General features: G+C 38.9%; 1 protein-coding gene across 9 annotated transcripts in view; it reads left to right on the forward strand.

The window, feature by feature from the left end:
- Positions 1–11,811, forward strand: part of GCNT2 (glucosaminyl (N-acetyl) transferase 2 (I blood group)) — a 252,516-nt gene that overhangs the window by 194,947 nt on the left and 45,758 nt on the right. For 4 of the 9 annotated variants that reach the window (XM_058285213.2, XM_058285214.2, XM_058285215.2 and 1 more), the window contains one exon: positions 2,937–5,270. The exons of the other annotated variants lie outside the window; for them this stretch is intronic. In XM_058285213.2, the coding sequence (XP_058141196.1) occupies positions 2,937–3,127 (191 nt within the window). In that variant the 3' untranslated portion in view covers positions 3,128–5,270. Of the gene's footprint in view, positions 1–2,936; positions 5,271–11,811 lie in introns of those variants that run through there. 9 annotated transcript variants of the gene reach the window in all.

Consider the following 11,811-nt stretch of genomic DNA (forward strand, 5'->3'; position numbering starts at 1 on the left):
AAAAAAAAAAAAAAAGTTCCTCTCTCCAACTTCTCCTCCTGGGACCCCAGGCTATGTTCTTTGTCTAAACCACAGTCTTTTCCCCCAGGTGGCTCCAGTTCATTTTTACTCCACTGTTCTGCTCCATCTTTCTGTGCCACTTTTCTGCTCTGGGTAAATTCTAGGGTAGGCAACCCAGGCACGTGCCCAGAGTCAGTCTCCCATGGAGCCAGTTGGGAGTGATGTACAAAGACAGCCAATATTGTCCCAACAATTAAGCCCCCAGGACCCACACTTGTTGTGCATGGGTTGCAAAGCTGTCACTTTGGGTCACACAAGCTCCTTCATGGACCCAATGTGGGGGAAGGGGTCTGGGCAAGTAAATTTGCCCCATGACTTTCCTATCATTTTTGGGTTTTCTGTTTTCTGATTCAGCATTTGTTGAGTTTTCTATGATCAATTTTGGGATAGTTGATTCTGATAGATTCTGCCCATTTTTAACAGTTTTGGGGGGGGTCTTCTGCCAGGAACATATGACTCCTCTATCTTGTTGACATCACCTCACTATCAGCTCTTTTCCATTTGTGTTTCCCTCAACAGAACATTGCTGAAGAAGTTTACAGAACTGCCCTAAACCTATCCAACTTCAGCTAGGCCCTCTGTGCTGTCTACTTATTCATCTCGCTATTTTCCTGGTGCCCTTTGTGTGGTATACCATTGTAGCTTTTCTGCTAGTCTTTAGGCTCTCAATCTCATGCTCGTAAAAGATAACAATTTCAACTTTAGGAAGACCTTTGTCATGTCATCTCTTCCCTCCATCTTCAGTGTATTTTGGACACATGCTCTCGTTGTTCCTTTCTGCTTCAAGAGGAAAAGTTGCCCATGCTCACAGCCAAAGCCATCATCTGTGCTCTGGGTTATATGTGGGCCCCCCTACCCTATCCCTGTACTCGTGCATTTTTGCATTCTTCCTCTATGCAAGCATCTATTTATTACCTCTATCCTGAAAACAAAGTTGTTTATGAACCGTCTGCCTGTCCCCGACTGAAATATTCTTTCCACATTCACTTCGATTTTCTTGAGCATGCACATCATGCCTATTTTCCACTCTTCTCGCCACCTAGTTATTCTTTAACTTCCTACAACTTTGCTTCTTTCCCCAGTGGTTTTCACTCTGTACTTCCTCCCTGCCACATTGACATTAATCACCAAGTCCTTGTCTGTCCTTCTGTAATAATGTGTCTGATATCCTTCCTTTCCCACCCATTGTCCTGGCATTAACTTTGAACAGGCTTTCCAGTTTACATCTTAAGTTATTACTGTGGTCTCTCATATACCCTCCAACACTGCTAACAACTTGCTAAATCACTTTCATACTTTACTCAAAAATCAAGGACTCTCTATACTTGCGGAATAAAAGGCCAAACCTTTTAGTGTAAGTCTGTTAATCAGTAGTTTTTCTACTATGTGCCAAAGCAGAACCTCTGGAAAATAGTTCCAACTTCCTACCATCCTTGTTTCTAACCCATTCCCCCAATAAAATCCTCTGTTCTAGAAGAAAATTCCTATCTCTACAGTTTTTCCAGAGGCACTTCCCTCAACTGAAACCATTCATCCCCCATGCTTCCCTAATCCTACCCATCTGCTAACTCTCCAATTCCACTCATCCTTCTCCATCCTTTTATTCTACAGCTATTGATTTAATACCTACTATTTTCCAGGAACTGCTCTAGAAGCAGGGTATGCAGAAGTGAATAAAATGGTCAAGTCCCAGCCCTCCTGGAATTTATAGTCTAGTCAAGCAAGAAAAACAATAAAATATATTTTTTCTTGTTGGCACTCAAATATATCAGTTGGTAAGTGCTAAAAGAAAAACGAATCAGGCAAGGGAGAAAGATGGTCAGAGAAGTTCTCATTGAGAAGGTGGCCTTGGAGTACAGAACTGACATTGTGCTGACTGGAGTGAACCTTGAGGATGTCTGGCGAAAGGGCTGTCCAGGGGAGAAACAGCACATGCAGGTTCTCAGGTAGAGCATATAACTAGTGTGTCTGGGACTAGCAAGGAGGCCAGAGTGGCTGAGGTCAATGAGCAAGGGTTAGAATGGTACAAGCTGCAACCAGCAAGGTAATGAGGGGTCGAACTTTTAGGAGTCTTGACTGCCATTGTTAAGATTTGGGCTCTTACTCTAGGTGAAAAATAAAAAGCCCCTAGAGGGTTTTGAGCAGAGGAGACATCTCTACTTACATTTAAAAACAATCTTTTGGGCTCTTGTGCTGAGGCTAGACTAACGGGCAAAGGTGGAAGTAGGGGAGACCAGTTATTATCACAATAATTCTAACAGGAAGACGGAGTGGTAATAGTGGAGGCAATGAAAAGTTGTCAAATTTTATTAATATTTTGAAGGCTGAAGACAGACTATTGTGTGAGATATAAGGAAGCAAGGGGGCCCTAAAGAATGGATGGAGAAGACTTGAAGAAGAGCAGGTTTGTGGGGAAAGAATCAGTGATGACAAGTCAAATTAGTGAGGTTTATTACACATCCAAGTGGAGGCATAAAGCAGGCAGTTGGATAGACTAAGCCGGAGGTTAGGGAATAGATCTGGCCAAGTGATGTAAAGCTTTCCCTGATGAATGCAACCTGGAGGGCCTCTCCCATCTGTATACTTCTAGAATTTCTCATCTGAAACTCTCCTGTGATAATCATGAATTGCCTTGTGATACCTGTTATAATATTGCCTTGTATTATTTAACTTTTTTTTCACATACATATTTGCAGCCCTTGTCTTCCTAAGTAGAGTTTAACTTCCTTGTGGACTGGGACTGCACAATCATATTTCATTTGAATCACATAGTGCTGGGCATGGTTCTACCTCCCCAGTAGTCAAGCAATGGCTCAGTACCCTTGACTTTTGAAATAAAGCATGTTTTGACTGTTTTCTCCTTCTCTCCTTTGCAGGCCACTACGTACATGACATTTGTATCTATGGAAACGGTGACTTAAAGTGGCTGATTAATTCACCAAGCCTGTTTGCTAATAAGTTTGAGCTAAACACATATCCCCTTACGGTGGAATGCCTAGAACTGAGGCTTCGAGAAAGAACCCTAAATCAGAGTGAAATTGCAATACAACCTAGCTGGTATTTTTGATCTACTGTAACTCTTGACTGAAGGGAACCTACAGCCAGGAAGAAGAGCCTTTCTTTGTAAGAGACTTTTGCCTGTTATATTAAAGGTTTCAGGACCTGGATACATAATTATACTCTTAAATGTCCGCTGCACACTGTGAAATATGCTATCAGGATGGCTGCTTAGAAGAATCCTGGTCCTTTGGCCACTCTGGCAGTTCCTGGATGCTCGTCCTCCACAGTACACTATCATTGTGACCATAGGATAAATGTAATTGTCGTCAGATCTTTGAATACTGATATTCATCTTATATAAATGTCCTAATGAAAGGGAGAATTGTAGATAATACAACTTAGGATAATATGGATTGAGTTTCTTTAGAGGAGGAATCTTCTCTTTATAGCCATATAGAAATAGACATCACCCTTCTTTACTCAACCACACATAGGCAGAGAAACAGCTTCTGGGTAGTCACCCATTTCTTTAAAATATGAGCTACTAGAATTGCGAATAGATCTGCCCCTGAGTTCCAACACTAGCATTTTGAGTTTACCTATGTCTAAAGTTTCATATGCAATGTAAAGTCATTAAGAAAAGATAGGATGTGCTTTAAAGCACGAGTCAGCTACCTGCTGCTTCAGTAAAGGACCTGCCTAGGCAACAGAACATTTCTATTTATTCTAGAATTTGCTCTGATCCCTCCTCCTCCATCATTTTCCATTGGGAACACTGAAAAGTCCTTGTAAGAATGAAGATCCTCCTTGAAGAGAGGTGCTCTTGCAGGGAATTGTGGGCTTTTGCTCACTATGGCAGGGATCCATTCTTAAGCCTCTACACCTGAGAATGGCTTACCTTTCTCTTCTGGAACTTCTCCCCACCATTCACAAGATATTTTATCTGCAACATGGAGACCAAATTCTATCCTGCATGGCTTTTAGCTACTCCAGAGTATTGGGTAACTTTACAATGCTGATGGGAGTGCTTAGATTTTCAAGAGCTTTCCGTTGTGGTGAGCATCTCTATGACTTATCCCTTCCTCATTCATGCATTCAGCATGTAGTCATTAAATATTCCTTGAGTGTCTGTGATGCTCCAGACATGTGCTGAGCTGAAGAGAAGACCAAAGCTTTGTCACTTGAGAAATCTTGGTAATCATATCGACATTGGAAAGCTGCTCCAGAGAATCTTACAGAGTGCTTGTATTTTAAGACATTCATATGCAAGTTGGCAGATAGTGGTGTCAGGACAAGGAGAGAGTAATTACCAACTGAGGTTTAAATCAGAGATTACTCAAAAGGAAGGGAGGGGGAAAAAACCTAGTGTGATCTAGGCATTCTGTTAAGCAATCTGGATGTCTCATTCCATTCAACCCCCCCAACAATCTTGTGAGGTTCCCATAATCTCTGTTTTGCAGATGAAATAACTGAGGCTTAGAGAGGTTACAAAGCATTAGGAAACAAAATTCACTAACTGAGAATTGGAATTCTCTTCCTGGTTTTCTCAGTTTGTTTCCTGAGGTGAAATATTGAGAGACCTTGAAATAAAGCCATATTTGGTATACCAGGAAAGGTAGGTTTTGAGAGTGGTCTCAGTGTTAATACTGAGGAAAGTCTTGTCACCTCAGAAAAATGTGAAGTCTAGTATTTCTCTAATCTATCACGTTCTTAAATATTTATTTATGCTAACAAATTACTCCAACTAATGATACACTTAACACAATTTTATTGTTTTTCTATCATTTTACCTGTTGAATGTAACTCATATTTAAAGGGAATAACTTTGAAGTAAAGCTTTTTTAGCCTGCTTCTGAAAAAAAAAAAAAGGAACTGTATTGGGTGGTAAAGGAACGCATACACGGTTAACAGCGCAGTCTAAAAATAGTCTTTCTTTTCAACTGACTAAATGACACCACCAGAAAAGAAGCCATGTTTTACACTGGAGCTTATGTAGAAAGAGAAATCTTTCTGGAATAGAAGATGTTTACATGTCAGTTGCTGGTCACCTCTCCTTTGTCTTAAATATTCTAATATTAGGAGAGTACAGTGTTTGGACTAGTGGACTTCTGCTAGCCTATGGGGCATGCCCTGAAAACTACTGTATCCGTCTTTGTCTTCAATGTTCCATGTTTTGTTTTCTTGGAAATAAATTAATATATTATTTTCCACCTTTGGGGGTTACTGTGTTTTTTATTTGTTGGCTGCTTAAAATCCATTGAAGGGCATTTCTGGCAAGGCAATTCTCCCAGCATTAAATACAAATACATGCACACACACACACCTGTCTAAGCATCTCCCCACACTTGTGGGGGATGGGGAAAGTGATTGGAAAGGATGAAGAAGAGGATATAATGGAAGATCAATTTCATTTAATTGAGTACAACTATTTTCAAATTTCAGGCAGGAATAAGTTATCTTTCTATATTTACCTGCTTTATTCATTAACCTTGTTATCCATATACAATTTGGGAAATATAAGCATGCTTTCATCATAATTCCTTATAAAATGCCAGAGTTTTTGGGAGCACCTCTGTGCTAAATTTGCTAAACAAATATTGCCTTTAACAGATACAGAAAAAGAAAGAGTAAGGAAATAAGGCATTTAAAAGATCTTAAATACCATCTTTTCAAATGAAAAGTACCCTAGCTAAAATGAAAAACATTTCAAACTAAAAAAATAATGAGGGAATTGGACTTGGCCCAATGGATAGGGCATCCGTCTACTACATTGGCGGTCCATGGTTCAAACCCCGGGCCTCCTTGACCCGTGTGGAGCTGGCCCATGCGCAGTGCTGATACTCACAAGGAGTGCCATGCCATGCAGGGGTGTCCCCCGCATAGGGGAGCCCCACGGGCAAGGAGTGCACCTCATAAGGAGAGCCGCCCAGAACGAAAGAAAGTGCAGCCTGCCCAGGAATGGTGCCACACACACGGAGAGCTGATGCAGCAAGATGATGCAACAACAACAACAAAAAGAAACATTCCCTTGCCGCTGACAACAACAGAAGCGGACAAAGAAGAACACACAGCAAATGGACACAGAGAACAGACATCTGGGGGCGGGGGGGGGGGAGAAGAGGAGAGAAATAAAATAAAAAAATTAATCTTTAAAAAAAAATAATGAAAAGTATATGCTCATAAAAAATGGAATGATACTGAAGAATATTGAATAAAAAGTGTAAGTTCTTTTTACCTAATCCCATACTCTACTAATATAATACTTTCTCCTGAGATAATCACTCATTTGGTATATATTCTCTTTCATTTTTTTTCCAAAACATTTTTTTTTACCACTTCACTTTTCTAAATTATCTTTTTATTTTAAAGCAATCTCAAACTTAGGAAAATCCCAAGAAATACAACATTTTATTTTTCTTGACCTGTTTGAGAGTAATTTGCCTACACAAAGCCCCAAGACCAATGCATCCTTGAACATGTATTTCCTACAAAGATATTCTCCTACATAAATCCTCAAAATCAGGAAATTAACACTGATGCATTACTACCATCTTATCTGCAGACCCCATTCAAGATTCCCCATTTGTTCCAGTAAGTTCTTTATAGCCAAAAGATCCAGTTCGGAATTATGCATTACATTTAGATGTCATGTTTCTTTAGTCTCCTACTGTCTGGAACAATTTCTCAGTAATTCCTTGACACCTTAAAGACTAAAAGTAATTAGTTGGTACTCTAAGAGGACAGTTACTTTGCAGAATGTGCTTCCATTTGGGTTTGCTTAAGGTTTCCTCAAGATTCAAATCAGGTTATTCATTTTGTGCAGGAATATGCTGGAAGTCACGCTATATTCTTTTCACAGCCTCCTACCAGTGGGTGTAACAGTTTTGATTTGTCCCATGAATAGTGCTGTTAACTTGGATCACTTGATTTAGGTGGTGTCTTCCAAGCTTCTCCACTGTTGACTCTTCAAAGTTACTTTTTAAAATATTTTCTGGGGAGATATTTTACTGCTATGTAAATATTTTATCCCTCATCCAACTTTCATTTATTCATTTATTCTCATGGTTTCCTCTTACTGAATGGATTATAATTCATTACAGTCATTATATATTTTGAAGGTCAAATTGTCTCAAGTTTGGTCAGTGGGGGCCCTTTCAAGCTGCCTTCTGTATCCTTTTAACATATCCCTATTGTTCTTTAAACATCCTTATTCCTGGCAGAAGATATTCCAGGCTCATCACGTTCTATTTCTGCCCTAGTCTTGTAATCAGCCTGTTTTCCTAAGAACAGTGGGCCCTTTTGATGGAGAATGATATTTAGAAGTCCATTTTTGGGCCCTAAATGTGTTTATTACTATCGGGTGGTACTGTTCCCAGGTTTAATTAGGGGACAGAGCTAGGAAATATGTGTGCATGTGTGTGTACATGTATGTATATGTGTGTATTTGGCACACTTACACATATGTACACACATTTACATCTATAACTATATGTGTATTGAAAACCATGAGTCCTAGATAGCTGAAAAATGTGCTTATTGAAATTTCTTCACTAAAACAGCTTTGAAAATTCTAAAACTAATTGAACTAGTTTTCTATTAATCTAATTTTAGAAATTTACTCTTTGCTCTTAGTTCCCTGAAGGATATTAACCAGACCTTCTCAGTTTTGCTTACAGGAATAAGATAAAGTCTCAAAGCAGAACCAGACAGAATGGTGTAAATCTGTAACTTTGCCAGAGACAGAAAGTTTGTTATCCTTGAGCGAATGAGAAAGAGGCATGAAGGCCTTGCACCTGCAGAACTATATCTAAACTGTGGTTTATTAGCTGCTGAAATCAAAGACAAGTTGGATGAGCTTAAGACAACACAGGACCGAGAAATTGCATGTTCCCTCCACATACGTTTTTTGTTGTTGTTGTTGTTTTTTAACTTGTTTTTCTTCTTTTTTCCCTATAAAAACCCTAGCCCCGGTTTTTACTTTGAACTGGTTTTGGTTCCTTGCTAGTGCATTCACAATAAATCACCTTCTCACTATAAGACATGTTTGTTCTTTGTAGCGTGGGATCGGGCAGGCCTGTCCATTGGAAACAGCTGTCCTTATGGTAACATTCTCACTAATACCTCCAATTCCAAACAACTCTGAAGGGTCCATTCGAGTTTCCTGCCTCTTCATAGTTTCAGTTCCCTTCCCCAACAGTGTAAATCAAGGCTCCCAATATCCTTAATATATTTACTTATTTAACAAGTCCCCTGTTCATAATCCATCTTCCACCATCAGTGCCACCTCCACCTTACATGGATGCCCTCCCTGCCACATTTAGGCTCTGGATCTCTGTTAGGCTGGTCCCTCACCCCCACTCCCCACTGGGTACCCTCCTCTTCCTGTTTGGGCCACCCCATCATTTAGAAGCTCTTCTCACCCTATGTGGCCTCAACAACCTGCACTTGATGCAGATGCCCTCTTAACCAAACTTTGGCTCCAGTACCCCAAGCCAGATTGCCCCACCAACCCTGCCCTCCTCTACCCATCCAGGCCTTGACTCTTTGGTGCTTGGCTTTCCCTCCATAGGCAGACTCTTCAGCCCTGTTCAATTCAGATGTCCTGCACCAGACCTACTCCAATATGGACCCTTCTTTCTCCAACAAAGATACCTAATACCCTGCACTGGCAGCACTCTATGGACACCTCCTCATCCTGCTTGCACTGTGACACAGTGTATTAGTCAGGGTTCTCTAGGGAAACACAATCAACAAGGGATATCTGTCAATAGTAAGAGATTTATCAGAGTCTCTCATACAGCCATGCGGATGCACAAGTCCAGGTTCTTTAGGTAGGCTGCAATCAGGGGCTCCAATGAAAGTCCAGTGAAGGTTCTTGACGAGTTCTGGGAGATGTTGGCTGTTCAAAGATGAGCTGGGAAATGCTCTCTCAATGCTGGAATCACTTCCCCTTTTCAGGGATTTTTTGTCTTGGTTTGTTTTTGTTAGCTGCTGGCACACATGGAAAACCTCTGTCATATCACCAGCTGGATACAAACTTAAGGAAATAAGAGCACAGTGACTAAATGACAACGTTAACACTTTATAGTAATACAATGTACACTGTGTGTGAAAAGATTACAAGACAAAGAAACAGAAAACAATGGCCCATTTAGAGCATAGGATAAAAATCTAGAAAATATCAATGAAGATAAGACTTTGAAGATACCAAAGACTTTTTAAAAATGAGCCTTAATATACTCAAGGAGATAAAGGAAAACACAGAGAAAGAACAAAAGGATATCAGGAAAACAATGAATGAACAATATGAGAATCTCATTAAAGAGACAAACTTTAAAAAGGAATCAAACAGAAATATTAGAGTTGAAGACCACAATAATTGAAACAGAAAATTTCCTAGAGGGTTTAACAGCCAATTGGAACTAGCAGAAGAAAGAATCAGGGAACTCAAAGATAAAACAATTGAAATAATTCAGGCTGAGGAACAGGAAGAAAAAAAAATGGGAAAAAAGGAGAGCCTAAGAGACCTATGGGACACCATCACGTATATCAATATACAGATTATGGAAGCCCTAAATGGAGAAGAAAGAAAGGGGCAGAATGAATATTCAAAGAAATAATGGCAGAAAATTCCCCAAATTTAATGAAAGACATGAAAATGAACATTCAAGGAACCCAACAAATCCCAAAGAGAGGCACACCTAGACACACAGTAGTCAAATTGTTGAATGCCAAGGACAAGGAGGAAGTTCTGAAAGCTAAAAGTGAAAAGCCAAAAGTCGCATGCAAGAGAGTCCCAAGAAGACTAAGTGTCAATTTCTCATCAGAAACCATGGAGGCAAACAAACAGTAGGTTGAAATATTTAAAATGCTGAAGGAAAATAATTGCCAACCAAGAAGTTTATATCCAGCAAGACATTCTTTCAAAAGTGAGGGGGAGATTAAGACATTCAGATAAACAAAAGTTGAGGGAGTTCATCACCACTACACCAGCCCTATAAAGCAATACTAAAGGGAGTTCTTCAGATTGAAAGGAAAGGACACTAGAGAGTGGTTCAAAGTAGCATAAAGAAATAAAGTCCAATAGTAAAAGTAATTATAAATATCAGTATTATTGTTTGGTATTTTTTGGGAATATAACTCTGCTTTTTACTCTTTACAGGTTTGAAAATGCATAAAAGGTAATGATAAATTTATCCTTTTGGACATACAATATATACAAATGTAATTTGTAAGAAATACAAGTAAAAGGTGGGAGGAGGGAGGGTATAGGAAGAGTGTATGTGGATACTGTTGAAGTTAGGTTGATATCAAAACAAATGTGATTGTTATAGATTTAGGATGTTAAATTTTAGCCTCATGTTAACCACAAAAAATATGAAAAATATATACAAAAAGATATGAGAAGGTACTCAAAATGGTACAATGCAAAAAAATCACATAAACATGAAAATACTCGTTAATGGAAGAATTGAGAGGGCAAAACTTTATAAAGATCCTGTAGCAAAATGCAGAAGAAAATCTCGCATTATCAGTAGAAACTTTAAATGTAAATCAGTTAAACTCTCCAATCATAAGCTAGAGATAGACAGAATGGATTAAAAAGCATGACTCACCATTATGCTGTTTACAGGAAACTCATCTTAAATTCAAAAGACACAAAGCCAAAAGTGAAAGGCTAGAAAAAATATACCATTCAAATACTAAACAAATGAGAGCTGGGGAAGCTATACTAATATCAGGTAAAACACACTTTATATAAAAAAGTGTTACAAGGGACAAAGGAGGTCACTATATATAGATAAAGAGTCAATTCAACAAGAAGTTACAATTATAAATATATATACATCTTATGGCAGTGCCCCAAAATATATAAAGCAAATACTGACAATTTGATGGGAGAAATAGTTTGCATTAACAGTATGAGATTCAATACACTACTTTCACTAATGGATAGAACAGCTACACAGAAGATCAACAAGGAAGATTTGAATAATAATTCAACTAGACCTAAGAGAAATATACAGAACACTTCACCCAACAACAGCAGAATACACTTTCTTCTCCAGTGCACATGGATCATTCTTCAAGAGAGACCATATGTTAGGGCACAAAACTAGCCTCAATAAAACAAAAAATATTAGAATAATAAAATATATTTTCTCTAACCACAGTGCAATGAAGCTAGGAATCAATAATAGAGGGACAACTGGAAATTTCACAAATATGTGGAAATGTATGCACTCTTAAGCAACCATGCTCCTATAAACTTACACAGTTAGATGTAATACCAGAAGCCAAGTTCCAAGCATAATCTTCCATGCACTTCTAGTGTAGCAGCAAGCCTATTTATCTCGTATAACTGGTGCTTATCACTCTAACAACATCAAAATCTTCCTTTGTGCCTGTTTTTTTTCCTAGCACCATAAAAAGCCCAAAATTTTGTAGATATTATTCCCATGTAACAGAATCTTCTTCATATCTCCCAAAAGAAAAAGAAATCTTATCAGACAAGATTTTTTACTGCAATCATCAGAAACTGACTTAATGAGAAAATGAATTTTGGAGTGGACACAGCCATTCTAAGGTCCACAGGATGGAGGAATAGAGTATGGATTAGAGTGGACTTACTGATATTCTATTCATGAACTATTGTGATTAGTAATTGAAGAAAATGTGGCCTTGGTGTGGAGAAAGTGGCCATGGTGGCTGCTGGGGGTAGGGAGTAGGAGGAAGAGATGTGATGTGGGG

The sequence above is a fragment of the Dasypus novemcinctus genome, chromosome 22, assembly GCF_030445035.2.
Source record: "Dasypus novemcinctus isolate mDasNov1 chromosome 22, mDasNov1.1.hap2, whole genome shotgun sequence".
In the NCBI taxonomy this organism is placed as follows: Eukaryota; Metazoa; Chordata; class Mammalia; order Cingulata; family Dasypodidae; genus Dasypus; species Dasypus novemcinctus.